General features: G+C 46.9%; 1 protein-coding gene across 1 annotated transcript in view; it reads left to right on the top strand.

Moving 5' to 3' along the window:
* The window catches only part of STK32B (serine/threonine kinase 32B), a 404,500-nt gene that overhangs the window by 171,013 nt on the left and 207,651 nt on the right, over positions 1 to 25,836 (top strand). Inside the window, exon 4 of the mRNA XM_075346883.1 lies at positions 818 to 991. Coding sequence (XP_075202998.1) covers positions 818 to 991 — 174 coding nt within the window. The remainder of the gene's footprint in view (positions 1 to 817; positions 992 to 25,836) is intronic.

Raw genomic sequence — 25,836 nt, 5'->3', positions numbered from 1 at the left:
CTTTTATGAAGTCTATTTTACACCTTAACTGTCACTCTACGTACAGGAAGTACCAAGCGAAGGGAAACCCTGTGTTTAGGGAAGGGGAAGATGGTGACCCCTGACTAAACCTACCACTGGTCTCACCAACCTAGATAGGTTCCACACCTATGCGCCGAGCAGGGTACCTGACCCTAGTTATCCCTAGTGCTGGGCCCTAAATGGATGGGATGAGCTCTTCGTCAACCCTACTAAACGCTGTAGAAGACACAAGGAGGACACACAGGAGGAAAATGCATGAGCTACTTATCTACAGATGACTCTGGTGGAAGTTCAACAGAGTTTTCAGGAACGATACCACAGAGGAGTGCAATCCACCTGCTTGCAAGCAAGGCTGGCATGAACTGAATAATATCACCAGCACCAGTCCAAGGAAGGAAGGGGTATTTAAGCCCCAAGAGAATGTTGATAATCATCAGTTGTTTGGAAGGTGAGCTCCTGCTGGGTCCAAAAGCCAGAGAGATCAGGAATCCAGCAGGAAAGCTATCTATACTAATGAATACTGACAGCAGGAATAATGGAAAGTCAGGGAGAATTCTACACAGCAAAATGCTGTGACCTTCTATGGCCAGAAACCACATCACTGTCTGTCACCTGTGACACACCCATGACATTAACTTATTTTTTTTTTTAATGTTCTTTATTTTAGGCATTTTTGTTTTTATTTTTGTAAAACACTTTGATTATATTCTTTGTGGTCGATAAACACCTCATAAAAGCTTCAATTCAATTCTATCCCTTATATTGAACTTGTTACAACCTCCTCTTTATTTTTCAGGTATTCTTTCCAAGATGAAGAAGACATGTTTATGGTTGTAGATCTTCTTCTGGGTGGAGATCTGCGATATCATTTGCAGCAGAACGTGCATTTTAGTGAGGAGGCTGTGAAACTTTATATATGTGAACTATCAATGGCTTTGGATTACTTACAGAAACATCACATCATCCACAGGTAAGACAATGAAAGGCATGTCATCTTATTTCTTTTTTTGATTGAAACATGAAGATTGAAAATTACAATTATGTGTGTGTATGTATGTATGCATGTATGTATATATATACAGTGCAGACCAAAGGTTTGGACACACCTTCTCATCTCTAGAACAACTGTTAAGAGGAGACTTTGTGCAGCAGGCCTTCATGGTAAAATAGCTGCTAGGAAACCACTGCTAAGGACAGGCAACAAGCAGAAGAGACTTGTTTGGGCTAAAGAACACAAGGAATGGACATTAGACCAGTGGAAATATCTGCTTTGGTCTGATGAGTCCAAATTTGAGATCTTTGGATTCAACCACCGTGTCTTTGTAGAAAAGGTGAATGGATGGACTCTACATGTCTAGTTCCCACCGTGAAGCATGGAGGAGGAGGTGTGATGGTGTGGGGGGGCTTTGCTGGTGACACTGTTGGGGATTTATTCAAAATTGAAGGCATACAGAACCAGCATGCCTACCACAGCATCTTGCAGTGGCGTGCTATTCCATCCGGTTTGCGTTTAGTTCCACCATCATTTATTTTTCAACACGACAATGACCCCAAACACATCTCCAGGCTGTGTAAGGGCTATTTGACTAAGAAGGAGAGTGATGGGGTGCTACGCCAGATGACCTGGCCTCCACAGTCACCAGACCTGAACCCAATCGGGATGGTTTACGGTGAGCTGGACCGCAAAGTGAAGGCAAAAGGGCCAACAAGTGCTAAGCATCTCTGGGAACTCCTTCAAGACTGTTGGAAGACCATTTCCGGTGACTACCTCTTGAAGCTCATCAAGAGAATGCCAAGAGTGTGCAAAGTAGTAATGAAAGAAAAAGGTAGCTATTTTGAAGAACCTAGAATATAAGACATATTTTCAGTTGTTTCACACTTTTTTAAGTATTTCATTCCACATGTGTTAATTCATAGTTTTGATGCCTTCAATGTGAATCTACAATTTTCAGAGTCCTGAAAATAAAGAAAACTCTTTGAATGAGAAGGTGTGTCTAAACTTTTGGTCTGTACTGTGTGTATGTATATATATATATATATATATATATATATATATATATATATATATATAATTCTAAAGGCATGACCGAAAGTGTTGGCGACTTTGAAATTGTTCCAGAAAATGATGGATTTGTCCCAGAAAATTATTGCAATCACATTCTTTTTTATACCCATGTTTATTTCCTTTGTGTGTATTGGAACAACACAATAAAGGCAAATTGGACATAATTTTCACACAAAACATAAAAATTTGGCCAGATGAAATTGTTGACACCTTTCCAAAATTGTGGGTAAACAACTTAATTTCAGGCATGTGTTGCTCACTCAAACTCACCTGTGGCAAGTAACAGGTGTGGGCAATATGAAAATCACGCCTAAAACCAGATAAAAAGGGGAGATAAAAAGGGGAGAAGTTTGGAGTATCTATCCACAATGTCAAATAATACGGTGGATAATTTTGAGAGTGTTTGGTCCCTTTGGGATACTTACTGGGCCAATAAAGAATGATAGCTCAACATGGTCCTGATGGAAGTTTGATATACTCATCCTCCCTCTTCCGTCCCCTCCTTCCGTATGTCTCCTTGTCTAATGTTGTATTGTCTGTCTTGTCACATTCTTTGTTTCTAATATATCAATAGATAATATGATGTGGGTCCTGATTTATAGTTTAAAATTACTGCTCACATGTTTGCGGGCCATATCCATGTACTTTCTCTTTGTTTGGAAAAATTCAATAAAATATTCAGTTATAAAAAAAAGGGGAGAAGTTGACTCACCTTTTGCACTGTGTGTCTCTATGTGCCACGCTAAAAATGAAGAACAAAAAAGGGACAATAGAACTCTCTGAGGACTTGAGAACCAAAATTGTTGAAAAATATTAACAAGGTTATAAGTAAAGATGAGCAAACCCGAAGTTTGGTGTTCGTTTGTACCGAACACCGACTTTACAAGAAAAAAGCATATGAGTGCCTTATGTATGCTGACGAGTGGAGCGAACATCGCTGTGCTTGGGTACGCTTGGTGCTCAGCCAAGTTCAAGCCTCTTGCAGTGTTTGAATGGTTCACACTGGAGGTAACAACAATGTAATTGGATGTAATGTGCCACCAAAAAAAAAAAATGGAAAAACCCCACCCTTCCCCGAAAGTGTTTTGTTTATGGCTGGCTGCATGTGGGTGGAGACCCTAATAGCCCAATTAGTGATTTCCATTGGGGTTCAGGTGAAGTCCAGGTCACAAACCGACCTTTATCTAAAGTCCAGCTAAACTTGTTGAACCGAATGTCCATGGGTCCACTCATCTCTAGTAGAGTTGAGCGGATTGCTAATAATCCGGGTCCGGCGGATCCGTCGCGGGTTGCAATCCAATCCAATCCGGAATCCGGCCCAATGGAAGTCAATGGAGGAGATGATCCGGGACGAGAGAGAGAGAGAGAGAGAGAGAGAGAGAGGAAAGAAAAAAAAACAAAACCCGAACCCGGATCAGACGCTGAAACCGCGCGGATCTGGACTTTTACAGTTCGGGTCCGCTCAACACTAATCTCTAGTTACAAGTCCATCTGCATAGATCTTGATGTTCCTTTGTCCACAGGGTGAAACATAATCAAAAAGTTTACAACCCATGGCACTGTAGCTAATCTCCTTGGACGTGGATGGCAGAGAAAAATTGATGAAAGATTGCAATGCAGGATAGTCCTGTTGGTGGATAAACGCCCCCAATCAAGTGCCAAATAAATTCAAGCTGTCCTGCAGTTTACTAAAATGTACATGAGTAAGCAAAATCCTTCTGGGAAAATATCTTGTGGACACATGAGACCAAGACATAGCTTTTTGGTAAAGCACATCATTCTACTGTTTACCAAAAACACAATACCTACAGTCATATATGGTGGATCCTCAAAGATGTTTTGGGGTTGTTTTGGTTCCTCTGTGTGAAACGCTTCATGAAATCTAAAGCTTACCAAAGCTTGGGTACCAGTGTAGTGCCCAGTGTAAGAAAGCTAGGTTTGTGTCCTAGTTCATCAGTCTTCCAGCAGATCAGAAACCCCTAAGGTACTTCAAGAAGTGTTTTTGGAGTTTTGTGTGAAATTATGTCCAATTTGCCTTTTTTTCTGTATTTATTTTTTGTGTTGTTCCAATACACACAAAGGAAATAAATGTGTATAATGAAACATCTAATTGCAATAATTTTCTGGGAGAAATACTTTATTTTTTGGAACAATTTCAAGGGTGAGATCACTTTTGGCCATGACTATAGCAGTCCATCAGCACTGCTATGTATAGCAAAAACCACAGTCTCCTACGAACGCCAGTTAAACGCTGGCTTTCACAGGAGAATCGACATGACAAGCATGGAGGTCTTCAGCAGACCCCGGCTATTATTGCAGCCCATCCACGCCCCACGATCCTGTCATGAGTACGCCAATGGGTGCATTGAATGGCGCTCCCCATGCCAGCTTGTGTTAAATGACACTTTCAGAGATTGACAGCATAATTTAACATGTTAAAAGCTCCAACCATGCCTATTAGAGGCAGATGATTGCTAAAAAATGTAGCCATCATCTGTCGCGAAAGATGTGTCAAAGTCAGGGACACAACATATGATGTGACTGTACATCATGTGTCATGAAAGGGTTAAAGGGAGACTTTTGATTTTTATTACTGGGGGGGTGTAACTTTGGAACCGAAGGGACACAGAAGAAAAATAAAACTGTTCCAGAATCAGTGGAGCAGTGTCAATTGGAGGAGGGAAATTTCAGTGAAATTATCGCTAACTAATTTGTTATGGTTTATTACGCCTCAAGGTCTTAAGTACTCATTTTAATTGTTTTTCTGCTTTTCAATGTGTAATGGCTGAATACACTGTGAAATATGGAAAAAAAAATAGTGAAAGGTCCTTTTTAAAAGAGATAAAATTGTGAAAGTTATGGATGGAAACATTTATGTATTGAAGGTTATTGTGACCATGCAACAAAACTCGCAGAGGCGGAAAAACAATCACAGCAGGACAGATAAGGAATAGACAGAAAGCGAGGACGTTTCAAATTGGACTCGGATAGTTTCAGATACATTTGTATAATTTTCACGCAGCTCGCAGAGTGACCGGCACTAAATGGCCGACCAAATCCCACGCTAAAGGCAGAGATAAAAGATAATGAGTTGATATACAATAATTGAATTTCCGAGAGAGAAGCTAAAAGTTTCCATATAAAGTGAAGATTTAACTTCATTTACTGGGAATTGAAAGGATTTTCTGAGTTCCTGGTGAGATAGTAAATCGGGAAATGTACCAATATATGCAAAAGTGAATACAGAAAAAGATCTCATCACAGATTTATGTTGTGGAGCCAAAAGTGATCACAATTATAGGTGATATAGCCGCTATCCACAAAGAATTAGATGTTTAGCATAGATAAAGGTTTGATTAGTTTTTGGAGAAAGCTAAAATATAAAGTTGGTTTTTTTTCTTTAAATTGAAGGGTTAAGACCCTCATACACATTAGATGATATGGACGGGTTTGGCTTGGTGCCATCCTGTTGAGGAGAGCCTTTCCATTAAATACTTAATTAACCTCTTTACAGGGGATTGTGGGAAATATGTCGATTTGCCTTACATAATTCAATTCTCAGATCATACATATGACGCAGAGCTAAAGATGGCTGCCATTGTCTGTTTTCCACACCTTGCCTGGAATACAAGGAATGTCCAGATGTAAGAAGACCACCATATAAAAAAAAGACCCACTGGCAAACCTAGAGGACCAACTAACAGATGAAGACGTCTAAAGCCCGCTTTACACACTACAATATATCTTACGATGTGTCGGTGGGGTCACGTCGTAAGTGACGCACATCCGACATCGTAAGGTACATTGTAGTGTGTAACAGCTACATGCGATTGCGAATGAACGGTAAAACGTTCATCGCACGCACGTCGTTCATTCCTCATGAATTGAACGTCAGGTTGTTCATCGTACCTGGGGTAGCGCACATCGCAGTGTGTGACACCACGGGAACGATGAACAGATCTTACCTGCGTCCTGCGGCTTCCGGCCAGCAATGCGGAAGGAAGGAGGTGGGCAGGATGTTTACGTCCCGCTCATCTCCGCCCCTTCACTTCTATTGGCCGCCTGCCGCGTGACGTCGATGTGACGCCAAACGTCCCTCCCACTCCAGGAAGTGGACGTTCGCCGCCCACATCGAGGTCGTATGGACGGGTAAGTACGTGTGACAGGGGTTAATCGTTTGTGCGGCACATTCAACAAAATTGAACGTGCCGCACATACGATGGGGGTGGTAACGATCGCATACGATATCGTATGCAGAATCGTAACATGTAAAGCAGGCTTTAGACCCGACTATCAGCATCAATACGAATCTGTTCATTGGCTAACTTATGAACTGTCCCACTAAATGGGCATATCCGAACATGTGTACACCCCTAGCCTATATCAGAGGTCGCATGCTTCTTCTCGGTCTGTTGGCTGCCATTTTTACTGTGATCAAGAAGAGATTTCATATCCGACTGTGTCTGACGTGATTTCCTTACGCATGCACTTGATCCACACCAATTAGACCAGGCAGTAGGCAACAAGTGACCTCTGGTTAAGAGTTCACCCTAACAATCCGACTAGTCATCTGGGAGGTGTCCATTGTGTATGGCAAATTTCAGACTGCCGATTGAATTATTCATTCCAAGATAAGCTACCGCAGATGGCTTTTTCATAGAGAACATACAAGTGCTTCTCAATAAATGATAATATCATCAAAAAGTTAATTTATTTCAGTAATTCAATACAAAAAGGGAAAGACATATATTATATAGAGTCATTACACACAGAGGGATCTATTCCTATATATTATATAGAGTCATTACACACAGAGGGATCTATTCCTATATATTATATAGAGTCATTACACACAGAGGGATCTATTCCTATATATTATATAGAGTCATTACACACAGAGGGATCTATTCCTATATATTATATAGAGTCATTACACACAGAGGGATCTATTCCTATATATTATATAGAGTCATTACACACAGAGGGATCTATTCCTATATATTATATAGAGTCATTACACACAGAGGGATCTATTCCTATATATTATATAGAGTCATTACACACAGAGGGATCTATTCCTATATATTATATAGAGTCATTACACACAGAGGGATCTATTCCTATATATTATATAGAGTCATTACACACAGAGGGATCTACTCCTATATATTATATAGTCATTACACACAGAGGGATCTATTCCTATATATTATATAGAGTCATTACACACAGAGGGATCTATTCCTATATATTATATAGAGTCATTACACACAGAGGGATCTACTCCTATATATTATATAGTCATTACACACAGAGGGAACTATTCCTATATATTATATAGAGTCATTACACACAGAGGGATCTATTCCTATATATTATATACAATCATTACACACAGAGGGATCTATTTCTATATATTATATATTCATTACACACAGAGGGATATATGTCTATATATTTATAATAATATATTATATATAGAGTCATTACACACAGAGTGATCTATTTCACGTGTTTATTTCTGTTAATGTTGATGACTATGGCTTACAGCCAATGAAAACCCAAAAGTCATTATCTCAGAAAATTAGAATATTATATAAGACCAACTGAAAAAATTATTTTAAACTCAGAAATGTTGGCGCCTACTGAAAAGTCTGTACAGTAAATGCCTTAATACTTGATCGGGGTTCCTTTTGCATTAATTACTGCATCAATGCGGCGTGGCATAGAGGTGATCAGCCTGTGGCACTGCTGAGGTGTTATGGAAGCCCAAGTTGCTTTGATAGTAGCCTTCAGCTCGTCTGTATTGTTGGGTCTGTTGTGTTTCATCTTCCTCTTCACAATACCAGATAGGTTCTCTATGGGGTTTAGGTCAGGCGAGTTTGCTGGCCAATGAAGCACAGTGATACTGTGGTTATTAAACCAGATATTGGTACTTTTGGCAGTGTGGACAGGAGCCAAGTCCTGCTGGAAAATGATATTTCCATCTCCGAAAAGCTTGTCAGCAGAGGGAAGCATGAAGTGCTCTAAAATTTCCTGGTAGACGTCTGCGCTGACTTTGGTCTTGATAAAATACAGTGGACCTACACCAGCAGATGACATGGCTCCCCAAACCATCACTGATTGTGGTAACTTCACACTAGACCTCTAGCAGCTTGGATTGTGGCCTTTCCACTCTTCCTCCAGACTCTGTGACCGCGATTTCCAAATGAAATGCAAAATTTAGTTTCATCTGAAAACAACATCTTGGACCACTGAGAACAGTCCAGTTCTTTTCCTCTTTGGCCCAGGTAAGACGCTTCTGGCGTTATCTATTGGTCATGAGGGGCTTGACACAAGGAATGTGACAATTGTAGCCAATGTCCTGGATACGTCTGTGTGTGGTGGTTCTTGAAGCAGAGACTCCAGCAGCAGTACACTCCTTGTGAATCTCCCCCAAATTTTTGAATGACCGTTTCTTAACAATCCTATCAAGGCTGTGTTTATTCCGGTTGCTTGTGCACCTTTTTCTACCACGCTTTTTTCTTCCACTCAACTTTCCATTAATTTGCTTGGATACAGCACCCTGTGACCAGCCAGCTTCTTTAGCAGTGACTCTATTGTGGCTTACCCTCCTTGTGGAGTGTGTCAGTGACTGCCTTCTGGACATCTGTCAAGTCAGCAGTAGTCTTCCCCATGATTGTGTAGCCTACTGAACCAGACTAAGGGACCATTTTAAACATTTAGGCAGCCTTTTCAGGTGTTTTGTGGTAATTATTCTAAGATAATGACTTTTGGGTTTTCATTGGCTGTAAGCCATAATCATCTACATTAATAGAAATAAACACTAGAAATAGATCCCTCTGTGTGTAATGACTCTATATAAGATATGCATTTCCCTTTTTGTATTGTATTACTGAAGTATATTAACTTTTCTAATTTATTGAGATGCAGTTGTACATGAAGAATGCTGCTGTATTCTTTAATTTTTTTAGCTGCTTGGACACTTCCTTATGGAATCATGACTAGGGCTTATTTTGGACTAGGGCTTATATTTTAAACTGAAAAAATGTCATGCAGTGTTCAGCTTTGCATTCACTGGGTGTCATGGTGGCATTGGACTCTATTCACACCACAAAGTCTGACATACAACCTGAGGTCTCTTAGTTGCTCAGCCTTACTTGGGCATCAGCTGTCTTTGCCTCACTGCTCTCCAGTCCAGCAGGAGTTAATTCCTGCTGGCTTTGTGACCTGCTATTAGAATCTCAGGCTGATTTGACCACTCATATCCGTCTTCACTCTTTATAAAGGTACTGGATCCGGTTGCTCCTCGCTGAATATAGCTAAGCATTGTTTCAGCGATACTGGTTCTTATTGTAGTGATCCAGAGCCTGGTGATCTGTTGTGTGCTTTCCTGTGTGATTTGGAAATATTACTGTTGCTAATTTATTTCCTCCCTGTATGTTATTTCTTCCTGTGCACGTATTGGCTCTCCCTTATATTTGAAAGCAGTGTCCGTGTGTTTTGTTTTTCCCCTCTGTGTGGTATTTGTGGGATTTGCTTCTCCAGTCCTGGCTCTCTCCTGGGGTGGGAGAGAAGGGGTGTTAGGTCAAGGTTAAGACAGGAATTAGGAACATGCTGGCAGTCCAGACCTAGCTACCATCAAGCTTACCTCTGGGATAACGGACAGCGCAAGGTCTATAGTCTGAGGACCAGTTTAGGGGTCCCTGCTCCAGTTACCTCAACACTTCTTTGACAAAAGTCCTCAAAATTCCTAATAGAGATTATTTTTGGGGTAGGTCTTATTATGAGCTCTCAGCTGAAGAAATGCGTCTGTGTATGGGAGAGTAGGGAAAGTTGGCTGTTGGACGAGCAATCAGCCATCCAATATGAATGCCCAGCTTTAATCCTATCTCTGCATTTTTTTTGTTTGTGTGCCCCAGAGATGGGCTATGAAAATAGCCATGCTTAGCTGCTCTGTATTGCTTGCATAACCCCCGTGGAAATAAATAGCAGATATGGAAACAGCGTAGCCCTGTGACCTGTGATTATTTGGCAACTCGAGAGTTACACCAACAGCATGGCTCAGTTTGCTATGCCGTAACTCATATTTAATGCTATTACTGTTATGTAAACTGCATAGCGTAGGTGCACTTGTCTGTTTTTGTAACCTCGCCTTTGGAGGACATTATTTGGAGGCAGTTATTCCTTTCACAGCCGTGAAAAGAAGAGCTTGAAATAACCCTTTAACCTAAGTAATATGCACAATGATAAGTACAAGCAGCAAAAACAAAACATAACCATCAGTACGTAACTGTGTTATATCGCATAGGGCACAATATATATTATATTACAGTGCCTACAAGTAGTATTCAACCCCCTGCAGATTTAGCAGGTTTGATAAGATGCAAATAAGTTAGAGCCTGCAAACTTCAAACAAGAGCAGGATTTATTAACAGATGCATAAATCTTACAAACCAACAAGTTATGTTGCTCAGTTAAATTTTAATAAATTTTCAACATAAAAGTGTGGGTCAATTATTATTCAACCCCTAGGTTTAATATTTTGTGGAATAACCCTTGTTTGCAATTACAGCTAATAATCGTCTTTTATAAGACCTGATCAGGCCGGCACAGGTCTCTGGAGTTATCTTGGCCCACTCCTCCATGCAGATCTTCTCCAAGTTATCTAGGTTCTTTGGGTGTCTCATGTGGACTTTAATCTTGAGCTCCTTCCACAAGTTTTCAATTGGGTTAAGGTCAGGAGACTGACTAGGCCACTGCAACACCTTGATTTTTTCCCTCTTGAACCAGGCCTTGGTTTTCTTGGCTGTGTGCTTTGGGTCATTGTCTTGTTGGAAGATGAAATGACGACCCATCTTAAGATCCTTGATGGAGGAGCGGAGGTTCTTGGCCAAAATCTCCATGTAGGCCGTGCTATCCATCTTCCCATGGATGCGGACCAGATGGCCAGGCCCCTTGGCTGAGAAACCGTCCCACAGTATGATGCTGCCACCACCATGCTTGACTGTAGGGATGGTATTCTTGGGGTCATATGCAGTGCCATCCAGTCTCCAAACGTCACGTGTGTGGTTGGCACCAAAGATCTCGATCTTGGTCTTATCAGACCAGAGAACCTTGAATCAGTCTGTCTCAGAGTCCTCCAAGTGATCATGAGCAAACTGTAGACGAGCCTTGACATGACGCTTTGAAAGTAAAGGTACCTTACGGGCTCGTCTGGAACGGAGACCATTGCGGTGGAGTACGTTACTTATGGTATTGACTGAAACCAATGTCCCCACTGCCATGAGATCTTCCCGGAGCTCCTTCCTTGTTGTCCTTGGGTTAGCCTTGACTCTTCGGACAAGCCTGGCCTCGGCACGGGTGGAAACTTTCAAAGGCTGTCCAGGCCGTGGAAGGCTAACAGTAGTTCCATAAGCCTTCCACTTCCGGATGATGCTCCCAACTGTGGAGACAGGTAGGCCCAACTCCTTGGAAAGGGTTTTGTACCCCTTGCCAGCCTTGTGACCCTCCACGATCTTGTCTCTGATGGCCTTGGAATGCTCCTTTGTCTTTCCCATGTTGACCAAGTATGAGTGCTGTTCACAAGTTTGGGGAGGGTCTTAATTAGTCAGAAAAGGCTGGAAAAAGAGATAATTAATCCAAACATGTGAAGCTCATTGTTCTTTGTGCCTGAAATACTTCTTAATACTTTAGGGTAACCAAACAGAATTCTGGTGGTTTGAGGGGTTGAATAATAAATGACCCTCTGAATAAACTTTTCACAATTTAAAAAAAAAAAAAAAAGAAATAACATTCTTTGTTGCTTCAGTGCATTTCACACTTCCAGGCTGATCTACAGTCCAAATGTCACAATGCCAAGTTAATTCCGAATGTGTAAACCTGATAAATCTGCACGGGGTTGAATACTACTTGTAGGCACTGTATATAATATATATTATAAAATATAATAAACCCACCGCACAGGCAGAGAAATCCCACGGGCCAGCGTCTGCGGGCAAAAGGGCTCTCACGACATTCACAAAGCCAGGGAGCGGACTCCCGTCGCTGAAGCGCAGGCAGTCCACAGATACACAACACGGTGCAGGAAAAAGGCAGAGACCACCAACCAGGTGGGGGACCAGACTGCAGCCGGCTGTTGGCACCGACCACCATCATCTTGGTTTACCAGAGATTCGAGTGTTTCATTCTAATGGTGAGTACACCAGTGCCCTCCGACCGCCTATCTCCCTGCACTGCTAAAGCACCCCCAACGGATCCCGGGGCCACCATCCCTGCCCACGGAGGGGTTAACAATTTGCTGCATACCATCTCCCCCGGGTGCTCCGTAACTGCAGCAGGGGTGTCCACCTTCACCACATCCCGTGGGTGGCGTCATGAACTTAAGCACGGCTCCGGCCGTACACCTACATCCCCTAAACCGCCACCTACGTCCCCTAAACCGCCAGCCCCCTTTTAGATCGAAGTGATCACAGGGCCCCCGGGTCCGGAGACGCTCAAGACACCCACCAGCGAGCCCGGATCCGAGCTGCTCGGCTGCAGCCGAGCACGGGGTGGTACACTATGTATTTACAAAGCACTAGATATGTGCTGCAAGATAAGTCTCTATTGAAAGCGGTGTCCACCGCTGTATATTTGTAAATCGCTAGTGAGTTGACACAATCTATATGGGATCTCTGAATCCCTGAGAGCCTGTGAGTCCCGAGAGCCTGTGAATCCCGAGAGCCTGTGAGTCCCGAGAGCCTGTGAGACCCAAGAGCCTGTGAGACCCGAGAGCCTGTGAGACCCGAGAGCCTGTGAGACCCGAGAACCTGTGAGACCCGAGAACCTGTGAGTCCTGAGAACCTGTGAGTCCTGCTTCTTCCACTGACTGAAAGAAAAAGTATGTGACTTGTGCTTCCACCATCCACTCAAAGGGAAAGCTTACGAAAATGACAATTCCGTTTGTATTTAAGTTTTCTAGGAAAAACTATTGTGATGCCCTGGACCCCAGGGGTCACAGAATAACATCACATACACACACACACACCCTCCCCTAGTCAGGAACACCCGTCAAACAAAAACCCTTGTTGCCTCCCTCCAGGGTCTGATGTCCACACCAGGTGGGGCGGAGCCAGGCGGTTGGCCCCAACCACCGAGGAGTTCACAGGCCTGGAGGCGGGAAAAGTAGTGGAATTGAGTTTTGGAGTTGAAGTGGAGAGGTGGAAGTGAGAGGAGAGCGACTGTGAGTGTCTGGGTTGGAGCCCAGGCACTGTCAGCAAGGTCGGCAGACGGTGGTGGCCGTCTGCAGGAGTTGGTGGAAGTCTGCAGAACCATAGGACCAGGGTCGGGCGTTGGCCCACCGGTACCGAACCGGGGAGCGGATTGAAGCCAAGCACCAAGGGTACTCAGACCCCGACCAGGCTCGAAAGAAGCCGTAACGGTCAAATTCTATGATTGCGGTCTGGACCTCAGGGGTTCATTCCCAACCAAGTCCCGTCAGAAGGCAACAGCCCAACCCGTCCGGATAAGTGCCACCGCCAAGGGCCAGAGATCCAAGGGCCAGCGCCTGCGGGCAAAACGGGCTCTCCCGACACGTACACGATGGGGAGCGGACCACCCGTAGGAATCCATAGGGGTCAAACATTTACACATAGGTGCAGGGAACGACAGCCACCATCAACCCGTCCGGGGTGAGTAAAGATACCGCAGCCGACTGCGGGCCCCGTCCATCCAGCCGTTTGGTTTACCAGAGACTCTGTTATTGACTATCTGAGTGAGTACACCAGTGCCACCTGGCACAGCGCTGCACCGTAACGCTGCCCCGCATCCGCGCTGCCTCCCCGCATCGGCACCTGCACCTATCCCCCCTACTCACTAACCTCCCCAACCGGGGCCCAGGACCAATAGCCCCTACCCACGGAGGGGCCAACACCTCAGCTGCTCCCCGCTCCCCGCCATCGCTCCCGGGAACCCCCGTCACCAGCAGCGGTGGTGCCCACCATCACCACAACCCCGTGGGTGGCGTCACAACCGACATCCCACCACCAAACCTCCCCTTTTCACTCGTGGGCTCCACCGAGGAGCAGAAGCACCGGACCCGAGCGCCAGCGACTCCCAGGTGAGCGGCGTTCCCGGGACCCCTCCGTCCGCGACAACTTGGCATCACGAACAGGATCCTACCCATCTACTTACCAGTAGAAGTGTGCCTTGCAGTCCCCGCCGGCGGTGTCCGGCCAAATATTTTGAAATTCCGCCATCTTGGGCGCGAAAAGTTCCCTCTCGAGCCGTCTTCCCCGAGCAGGAAAGGCGCGAAAAGTGAAGCCCCGCCCCAAAGAGAAGGATGTGCCGTGAGAACCAAGGGGGGCGGGTGAAGGCCTGCCTGATGTAACCGAAGGGATAAAGAGCAGGGACGCCAGGATTCTTCGACCCGTATTGTTCCTGGAGGCCGAGCAAGTAGGATGTTCGCCCCGTCAAGCAAACCCGCTCCCGGAACAGCTTGGGTGGAAGCCCGGGTGGCGCAGCTACGCCACAGGCTGCAGACCCGAATACAGCTTCTGATACAGGGATGGGAGGCTGAAATGGCGGAAGTGGCGGCGGTTGAGCGGGCCCGTGAGGCAGAGGCAGAGTTGGAGGAGCGGGTAAGTGACCCACGCCCCTGTGTCCCGGTGGGACCGGTCGCTGCGGCTGAGGGGCCCGGTCTGCTCCCGTTCACCCTGCTGCGTCCCCCACAGCCCATACCGGTTGTCACTGCCCCGCCAGTCGGACCGTTGCCCCCGAAACCGGCAGCAGATATCCCCGTACCCGCCTGTGGGGACCCGCCCGTGGAGGCTGCCCGCGGACGACCACTTGCCCGGCTGGCACCAATCCCGCTGCCCTGGAAGGTGCCCATTCCCCGTGGGGAACCATCAAGCCCAGGGGTGGTTGTGACGACATGGACTCTCATGGGTTAAAGTTTCTTAAAATCCAGCCAGACAGCATGATAGATTGTCTATAGATGGGGGAGAAGTCCCTCATTGTTTTTACAAGACACTTGTTGACTCAATGTAATTGTGTTGGCCACTGAAAGCTAGACGGATTGTTCTCCAGACTTTTCCAGTAACCATTGTATTGTAGTTGTGTATTGCTAATGTGATTACCTTAGTAGCCATTGTTGAGTCTGTGACTTGCCCACTCCATGTAGATATACTGAGTCTTTCTATGCACATCATTTAAATGAACATTATCCATGCAGCTTGAAATTCATCCAATGGGAGAAGCAATCTTGTCCAACCAATCGATGAGGACGCAGTGTATCCTAAGGGAAGGTTATGGCTATAAAAGGGACTTCTTTAAGCCACCATGGTGGATGAAGGTTGATGGATGCTGATGGATCCAGTCTAAGCTCTTTGGAGCTGACTAGAGGATCAGGATATCTTAGGGCTTCCATCTAGGGGCTCCGGTTCCGGTTGGAGACCATATCCACAGCCTAGGGATTTCGACCCTGGCTGCCAGGATTGTATCATCATACCAGGACTACCTAAGGAGGACACTCAGGTTGGGACAGTTCAGTCACCTGTTACAGACTTTGCAGACCTCACACAGCTTCCTGAATCTGGCATTATTCCTTTCTCGGTGGGTGCCCGCCAAAAGCGGGGTGCTGCTGGACTGGAGTAAGCGGCCCTGGAACCTCTGAGGCATGGACATTCTAAATTCCTGGTGAGCCAGCGGAAGGGTGAGACTCTGTTGCCTGTTACATTTGTGTTTTGCTGGTTATGTGTTATGTGCCGTTAATTGTTTGGGGATCCAATAAAGTCTAATTATTGTGGTTCCCTCACCCTGTGTTGTCTGAGTAGTGTTACGCCCACGGTTAAGGAGGCCGGCGTTCAGTTGGGATGAGCCCTGAGCCACGCTGTCTTTCTAAAGGCGACGGGTTTTAGTGGACGAGAGCACCCACTGAGCCCCGTGTCTCCACAGTGGTCGTCCCCGAAGAGGCCCCGGCAGTCCGCCCAGCCAGCAGCGTGGTGGATGCAAACCCGAAAAAGGCCCGGAAGGTGCGACTGGCTGCTCCCAAGCTCTAGGCCTCAGCTGAGGCTGCGGGAGGTTGTAGCTGCAAGGCAGCACGGCAGGCCGCGACACGGCGGTGCTCCCCTACCCGGATGGTGCCGGCCGTGGCCAGCACCGAGGAATGCCGGCTGGGCCCGACCCCCGTAAGGAAGGAGCCGCCATATTGGGAGCGGCAGCCAAACCCGATGGGCCGGGAGATCGAGGCTCGGGAGCAGGAAAGAGCCGCTTTGCTGGCCCACACAATCCGGGAGAAGGATAACCTCCGGGATGCTACCTACCGGGTGTGGGGCCCAATCTACGAGGGCCAGGTCAGGTGATTCGATCCCCAATGTGGATATGGATTCATCTACGAGCCGGGCCTGGAGGCCGAAATCTTTGTAGCCCGCAGAGATGTAAATTCTCACCTCCCGACGGGCCACCCTGGCCGTGACCTGCAACCGGGTGACCTGGTGACTAGAGATGAGCGAACCGGTCCTGGTTCGGCTCGAGGTCGGCTCGCCGAACGGAGGTCCCGTTCGAGTTCGGCTCGTCGAACGTTCGACGAACCGAACTCGAACTGCATAGGAAACAATGGCAGGCAATCACAAACACATAAAAACACCTAGAAAACACCCTCAAAGGTGTCCAAAAGGTGACAAACAACTCACAACACAACACAAACACATGGGAAAGTGACAAGGACATATACTCATGCGAAAACAAAACAGCTGGACAAGGAAAAAGAGGAGGACACACAGATATAGGCATGGCACGCCCTTCTAAAATCATGTAAAACACCGCAAGGTGACTCCAAGCGGAGTCTCCCTTTTTTCCAAAAATTGGGCCCCACACACACCCACCCCTTCAGTGGCAGCAGTTGTGCCCCAGTTGTACAATTCACAGCTAGATTTGCATCAAGCACATTCAAAAATACGGCCTAATTAACCGTCCCCAGGATGACACCGGGGTAGGTAGCAAAGTCTTTCCTGATCCCAGCTCTGTTCATCTTGGCTTCTTTTAAAAACACAGCAAGCAAGGGTTACTCCAAGCGGAGTCTCCCTTTTTTCCAAAAATTGGGCCCCACATACACCCACCCCTTCAGTGGCAGCAGTTGTGCCCCAGTTGTACAATTCACAGCTAGATTTGCATCAAGCACATTCAAAAATCCGCTCTTCTTAACCGTCCCCAGGATGACACCGGGGTAGATAGCAAATTCTTTCCTGATCCCAGCTCTGTTCATCTTGGATCATTTTTAAAAAACACAGCAAGTAAGGGTTACTCCAAGCGGAGTCTCCCTTTTTTTCCAAAAATTGTGCCCCACACACACCCACCCATTCAGTGGCAGCACTTGTGCCCTAGTTGGGCACTTCACAGCTAGATTTGCATCAAGCACATTCCAAATCCACAAGCATTTACTCTCCCCAGGATGACACAGGGGTAGTAAATTCCTTCTGGATCCATGACTTGTTCATTTTGATGAACGTCAGTCTGTCCACATTGTCACTGGACAGACGCGTGCGCTTATCTGTCAGCACACACCCAGCAGCACTGAAGACACGTTCAGAGACAACGCTGGCAGCTGGACACGACAAAATCTCCAAGGCGTAACTGGAGAGCTCTGGCCATTTTTCTAGATTTGAAGCCCAAAAGGAGCAAGGCTCCATTTGCAAAGTCATGGCATCGATGTTCATTTGGAGATACTCCTGTATCATCCTCTCCAGCCGTTGACTATGTGTCAGACTTGTTGTCTCTGGTGGCCTTGCAAAAGAGGGTCTAAAAAAATTATGAAAAGATTCCATAAAATTGCTGTTACCAGCACCAGATACGTTCCTACTGGTACGGGTAGACTGTTGAAGATGACGAGACCGTCCCATGTTTGGCAAGTTACAACTGGGAGATTCCCTCCCTGCACCTGCACGGTTGTTTGGTGGAAAAGCCGAGCTAAGATCGAGTAACAGCTTCTGCTGATACTCCTGCATACGTGCGTCCCTTTCTATGGCTGGAATTATGTCACAAAATTTGGACTTGTACCGGGGATCTAATAGTGTGGCAATCCAGTAGTCATCATCACTTCTAATTTTGACAATACGAGAGTCATGTTGGAGGTAGTGCAACAAGAAGGCACTCATGTGTCTTGCGCAGCCATGCGGACCAAGTCCACGCTGTGTTTGTGGCATAGAGGTGCTACCCGTTATTTCTTCCTCTGACATCTCCCCCCAACCTCTTTCAACTGAAATTTGACCAAGGTCTCCCTCATCCGCTGAGTCTTCCATGTCCATGGACAGTTCGTCCTCCATTTCTTCATGTTCTCCTGCACCTTCCTCAACATTTCGCCTGCTACTATGCGCCCTTGTTGATCCCTGTCCCTCATGGTCCCATGCCTGCTGCGTTGGTGATGATGAACGTCTGGACCTTGGTGATGTTGTTGTCCCTTGCGCATATGAATCCTCCTGTAGTTCCTCCCCTTCCTGTTGTCCCACCCCCTGACTCCGAATAGTGTTTAGCGTGTGCTCCAGCATGTAAATGACTGGAATCGTCATGCTGATAATGGCATTGTCAGCGCTAAACATATTCGTCGCCATGTCGAAACTGTGCAGAAGGGTGCATAGGTCCTTGATCTGAGACCACTCCATCAGGGTGATCTGCCCCACCTCTGCATCTCGTTGGCCCAGGCTATACGTCATGACGTATTGCACCAGGGCTCTGCGGTGCTGCCACAGTCGCTGTAACATGTGGAGAGTTGAATTCCAGCGTGTCGCCACATCGCATTTCAGGCGATGAACCGGCAGGCCGAAAGACTTCTGGAGCGATGCAAGTCGCTCAGCTGCGGCGCTTGAACGGCGGAAGTGAGCAGACAGTTTTCGTGCCCTGTTCAGAAGGCCATCTAGGCCGGGATAGTGTGTTAAAAATTGCTGGACGACAAGGTTCAACACGTGGGCCATACAAGGTACGTGTGTCACCTTGCCCAGGCGAAGGGCCGCACCCAGGTTTGCAGCATTGTCGCACACGGCCTTACCAGGCTGCAGGTTGAGTGGAGACAACCATTTATTAAACTCGGACTGCAGAGCTGACCACAACTCCTCAGCTGTGTGACTCTTATTCCCAAGACATGTCAAGCTAAAGACCGCCTGATGCCGTTGCGCTCTGCTGCCAGCATAGTAATGAGGGGTGCGTGATTCCTTCTGCGCAGTGAGAACGCTGGTGGCCTGACCAGGCAGGCTTGGGGCGGAGGTGGAGGACCCAGATGAGGTGGAGGATGCAGAAGCAGCGGCGGAACTTGGACAGATAGAGGATTGACACACAAGTCGTGGGGACGGCAAGACTTGTGCAGCAGACCCTTCACCATCTATCACCATAGTTACCCAGTGCCCAGTCAGCGACATGTAACGTCCCTGTCCATGCTTACTGGTCCAAGTATCGGTGGTGAAATGCACCCGTTCACACACAGAGTTTCTCAAGGAAGCGGTGATGTTGTGTGCGACATGCTGGTGTAGCGCGGGCACACCTTTCTTAGAGAAGTAGTGGCGACTAGGCATCTGGTACTGGGGCACAGCGACAGACATAAGGTCTCTAAAATCCTGTGTGTCCACTAGGCGGAAAGGCAGCATTTCGGTAGCCAAGAGCTTACAGAGGGATAGAGTCAACCTCTTAGCTTTGTCATGGGTCGCAGGAAGTGGCCTTTTATTTGACCACATCCGAGGGACAGAGATCTGGCTGCTGTGTGTAGACGGTGTTGAGTAGGGTGTCCCTGGAAAAATGCAGGTTTGTGAGGAAAGTGCAGGCGGAGACATGATGTTGCCTTCATCCAACGTTGGTGCTATCGATGTCTGAGAGAGCTGTACACACTCACTTGTTTCCCCTTCCAAACCAACTGACGACCTGCCAAGCAAACTGCCTGTTGCGGTTACAGTGGTGGAAGTTATGCGTGGAAAAACAGGTGTGACAGCTGTCCCCACAGTCCTAGAAGATGAAGAGCGCGCGGATGCACTGGAAGGGGCAGGCCGTGGATGGTTTGCTCCGCTAGGCCGCATTGCAGCACAGTGAGCTTCCCACCGGGACCTATGATATTTATTCATGTGACGATTCATGGAAGAAGTTGTCAAACTGCTGAGGTTTTGACCTCTACTAAGAGAACCATGACAAAGTTTACAGATCACATAATTTGGGCGATCTTTTTCTATGTCAAAAAATGACCAGGCAAGGCTTAGAGGCCATGCGACCTGTTGATCCACCCCGAATAATGCTAATAGGCAGAGTGGTGGCTGAGGATGCAGTTGTAGACGTGCTACCAGTGCGCCGACTCTGTCCAGGAAGGCGCAAGGTAACTTCGTCGTCGGTTGCATCCTCCTCCACCGCCTCTGTTGACCTCCTCGAGTGCCTGACTGGGGGTTGACAGTAGGTGGGATCTAGAACTTCATCATCAATTGTTGTGTTTGCACTCCCCTCCCCCTCAGACCGAGCCTCTTCTTGCCCTGACCGAATATTTAAGTTGTCATCCCAATCGGGTATCTGCGTCTCATCTTCATCAGTATGTTCCTCATTGTCTATAACCACAGGTGTTACAGTTTGTGACAAAGGGTCAACATTATGCTCAGAAACTTGGTCCTCACGGCCTGAATCAGAGTCACAAAGGTTCTGGGCATCACTGCAGACCATTTCCTGTTCTGTACTCACTGTAGCTTGGGAGCAGACCTCTGATTCCCAGGCTATAGTGTGACTGAACAGCTCTGCAGACTCAGCCATCTCAGTTCCACCATACTGTTCAGGGCTGATGGAGACTTCAGAGCTGGGAGAAAGCAAGTTTGATTGGGATGACAACTCTGAGGACTGGTGTTTTTTGGATGCGGTACTTGAAGTGGCTGAGAGGGCACTTGTTGGACCACTTGAGATGCATTCAAGCATTTTTCTTTTTTGGCCATCATCTACCTTTGTTCCTGTTGTTCGTGTCCGTAAAAAAGGGAGCACATCGGATTGTCCACGGTAAGTAGTAGACATCTTACTTTTGCTGGTAGATGGTCTATCTTCAGCAGATGATAATGGAGCTTTGCCACCTTCCCCACGAACAAAACCTTTTTTGCCTTTTCCACCACGCCTCTTCCCCTTTCCACCAGCATCTGTCATTTTGCCACTCATGTTGATTGCGACAAGATTGTGCACTGAAAATGTGGTAGTAAAAATTGAGAGGTGGTGTAGATTGCAGCGGTGGTCTAGCTTTATTAACAGCAGAATAATAAAGAATAATTATCCCTAACAATGCAACTACGGCCCTTAAACTGGCAGCAGTGTTTGCTAGTATAATGGCTTAGTTATAATGAGTTGGAGTGTGCAATGCAGGTAGAGGTGCTGCAAATGTCTTTGCACTAGTGGGACTATAGCAAAGTCCAATAGCCACCTTTAGGATGCCACTAGGTACACTGAGTGTTTGCTAGTATAATGGCTTAGTTATAATGAGTTGGAGTGTGCAATGCAGGCAGAGGTGCTGCAAATGTCTTTGCACTAGTGGGACTATAGCAAAGTCCAATAGCCACGTTTAGGATGCCACTAGGTACACTGAGTGTTTGCTAGTATAATGGCTTAGTTATAATGAGTTGGAGTGTGCAATGCAGGCAGAGGTGCTGCAAATGTCTTTGCACTAGTGGGACTACAGCAAAGTCCAATAGCCACGTTTAGGATGCCACTAGGTACACTGAGTGTTTGCTAGTATAATGGCTTAGTTATAATGAGTTGGAGTGTGCAATGCAGGTAGAGGTGCTGCAAATGTCTTTGCACTAGTGGGACTATAGCAAAGTCCAATAGCCACCTTTAGGATGCCACTAGGTACACTGAGTGTTTGCTAGTATAATGGCTTAGTTATAATGAGTTGGAGTGTGCAATGCAGGCAGAGGTGCTGCAAATGTCTTTGCACTAGTGGGACTATAGCAAAGTCCAATAGCCACGTTTAGGATGCCACTAGGTACACTGAGTGTTTGCTAGTATAATGGCTTAGTTATAATGAGTTGGAGTGTGCAATGCAGGTAGAGGTGCTGCAAATGTCTTTGCACTAGTGGGACTATAGCAAAGTCCAATAGCCACGTTTAGGATGCCACTAGGTACACTGAGTGTTTGCTAGTATAATGGCTTAGTTATAATGAGTTGGAGTGTGCAATGCAGGTAGAGGTGCTGCAAATGTCTTTGCACTAGTGGGACTATAGCAAAGTCCAATAGCCACGTTTAGGATGCCACTAGGTACACTGAGTGTTTGCTAGTATAATGGCTTAGTTATAATGAGTTGGAGTGTGTAATGCAGGCAGAGGTGCTGCAAATGTCTTTGCACTAGTGGGACTATAGCAAAGTCCAATAGCCACGTTTAGGATGCCACTAGGTACACTGAGTGTTTGCTAGTATAATGGCTTAGTTATAATGAGTTGGAGTGTGCAATGCAGGCAGAGGTGCTGCAAATGTCTTTGCACTAGTGGGACTATAGCAAAGTCCAATAGCCACGTTTAGGATGCCACTAGGTACACTGAGTGTTTGCTAGTATAATGGCTTAGTTATAATGAGTTGGAGTGTGCAATGCAGGCAGAGGTGCTGCAAATGTCTTTGCACTAGTGGGACTATAGCAAAGTCCAATAGTCACGTTTAGGATGCCACTAGGTACACTGAGTGTTTGCTAGTATAATGGCTTAGTTATAATGAGTTGGAGTGTGCAATGCAGGTAGAGGTGCTGCAAATGTCTTTGCACTAGTGGGACTATAGCAAAGTCCAATAGCCACGTTTAGGATGCCACTAGGTACACTGAGTGTTTGCTAGTATAATGGCTTAGTTATAATGAGTTGGAGTGTGTAATGCAGGCAGAGGTGCTGCAAATGTCTTTGCACTAGTGGGACTATAGCAAAGTCCAATAGCCACGTTTAGGATGCCACTAGGTACACTGAGTGTTTGCTAGTATAATGGCTTAGTTATAATGAGTTGGAGTGTGCAATGCAGGCAGAGGTGCTGCAAATGTCTTTGCACTAGTGGGACTATAGCAAAGTCCAATAGCCACGTTTAGGATGCCACTAGGTACACTGAGTGTTTGCTAGTATAATGGCTTAGTTATAATGAGTTGGAGTGTGCAATGCAGGTAGAGGTGCTGCAAATGTCTTTGCACTAGTGGGACTATAGCAAAGTCCAATAGCCACGTTTAGGATGCCACTAGGTACACTGACTGTTTGCTAGTATAATGGCTTAGTTATAATGAGTTGGAGTGTGCAATGCAGGTAGAGGTGCTGCAAATGTCTTTGCACTAGTGGGACTATAGCAAAGTCCAATAGCCACGTTTAGGATGCCACTAGGTACACTGAGTGTTTGCTAGTATAATGGCTTAGTTATAATGAGTTGGAGTGTGCAATGCAGGCAGAGGTGCTGCAAATGTCTTTGCACTAGTGGGACTATAGCAAAGTCCAATAGCCACGTTTAGGATGCCACTAGGTACACTCAGTGTTTGCTAGTATAATGGCTTAGTTATAATGAGTTGGAGTATGCAGAGGACAGGAGGGTACAGTGCCAGGATTGTGGGGCTCTGGATAGAGGAATGGAAGCCTGCCTTTCTATTCCCTCCTAATGGGGAAATGCAGCGACGAAATCCCAGACCTTTGCTACACAGACGCTGTCTCTGTTTTCAGGACCTGTCACCTTAACTCTGACCCTGCCCGTACGAGCCCTTAAACGGACTGATGGAAAGTGCTATCCCTATGCTGTCCAGCGCTGTGTATGGAGCGCATACAGCTGTATCAGCGATAGGACTCAGGACGGAGCTGCCCAAGTGATGTCTGACACCAAGGACGCAGAAGAGATAATGGCGTCCTGGAGGAAAATGTCCGGTTTTATAATGCAGGGACATGTGACATGGACATCCTATCACACATGCCGTTGCTTCTCTGGCTAAAAGTCCACTTAGCTGTGTGTGTGTCTGGGATTGGCTGACATGCTGGCCCGCCCCACAAGACGCGCGCGCTTAGGGAAGGAAGACAAGGGAAAAAAAAAAAAAAATGGCGATCGCCATTATACAAACAGGAGTGATCTGAAGGCGCTGTTCACGCACACTATACACTGAAATGTCATAATAGTGTGAGTCACAGAGTGACTTACACTATTACAGTGGAAAGCCAGCTAGGAATTAGCTGTTTTTTTGCTGCTAGAACCGTTCTCGAACGTTTCTAGAACAATCGAGCTTTTGCAAAAAGCTCGAGTTCTAGTTCGATCTAGAACAGGCCCCAAAATCACTCGAGCCTAGAACTGGAGAACCACGAACCACGAACCGCGCTCAACTCTACTGGTGACGTACACCCGACACTGCGGGGAGAGTGGCTGGTTCGCCCTTGATGTGAATGAAAGAGAAAGCCGCAGTGTCCTGAGGCGGCACAAGTCCCCTCCCCCACCGTACCGTCCGGATGTAGAGCTGGAGGCGTATGAGGAAGGCGACCTCAAGTGATTGGCAGCGGACCCCGTTGCAAAGAACAGTTGTCCCCGTTGGACCTACAGTGTGGTAGCCCGTTGGCTATGAAGAGTTTGGCCCCCGTTGGGACCTTAAGTGAAATGCTTCAGTAAAAGCCCCTGCCCACATGAGAAACTACTCATGAACAAGGCCGAGAACTAGCAGGTCACCCACGAACTTGTGGGCTTGTAAATAATTGTGGGCTGGAGTCCCGTTGACTGCCTCCGGAGAGGCAGGTTGGAGGAAGGACCCGCAGCAGAGCAGGCTGGGGTCCGGTCACCACCAGGACCGGTGACCATCCTCCGGGGTCAGGGGTCCCCCTGAACGTGGGGCCCCCTGAATGACAGCCGGGTGCGAGACACTGTACCCGTTCCCGCTTGGGCAACCTGAACCAGGTTCTGTTTTCCGGACTGGGGAAAAGGGGTGCTGCCCATTTCTTAGGAGCAGCATCAAGGTTTAGCTTGTTTGGGTGGCAAAGCGGAAGAAATGGGACGTTTCTGTATTATTCAAATTGTTTTATTCATGTTTGCAACGTTTAAGTGACATGCCTCCCGTAAGGGAAGATTTGAAAATGCATACTGTTCTTTGTTATTTATCTTTTTCAGAAAAATAAAACCGGTGATGGACGGGCAGCCCGCGGACAATCTGCGTTTTACCAAGGGGGAGTGTGACGCCCTGGACCCCAGGGGTCACAGAATACCATCACATACACACACACCCACTCCCCTGGTCAGGAACACCCGTCAAACAAAAACCCTTGTTGCCTCCCTCCAGGGTCTGATGTCCACACAAGGTGGGGCGGAGCCAGGCGGTTGGCCCCACCCACCGAGGAGTTCACAGGCCTGGAGGCGGGAAAAGTAGTGGAATTGAGTTTTGGAGTTGAAGTGGAGAGGTGGAAGTGAGAGGAGAGCGACTGTGAGTGTCTGGGTTGGAGCCCAGGCACTGTCAGCAAGGTCAGCAGAGGGTGGTGGCCGTCTGCAGGAGTTGGTGGAAGTCTGCGGAACCGTAGGACACGGGTCGGGCGTTGGCCCGCCAGTACCGAACCGGGGAGCGGATTGAAGCCAAGCACCAAGGCAGGGTACTGAGACCCCGACCAGGCTCGGAAGCCGCTGTAACGGTCAAATTCTCTGATTGCGGTCTGGACCTCAGGGGTTCATTCCTAACCAAGTCCCGTCAGAAGGCAACAGCCCAATCCGTCCGGATAAGTGCCACGGCCAAGGGCAGAGATCCAAGGGCCAGCGTCTGCGGGCAAAATGGGCTCTCCCGACACGTACACGCCGGGGAGCGGACC

The sequence above is a fragment of the Anomaloglossus baeobatrachus genome, chromosome 1 (assembly GCF_048569485.1).
Source record: "Anomaloglossus baeobatrachus isolate aAnoBae1 chromosome 1, aAnoBae1.hap1, whole genome shotgun sequence".
Lineage (NCBI taxonomy): Eukaryota > Metazoa > Chordata > Amphibia > Anura > Aromobatidae > Anomaloglossus > Anomaloglossus baeobatrachus.
The sequence above is the reverse complement of the archived record's forward strand: the minus strand, read 5'-3'. Positions and strand labels throughout refer to the sequence as shown.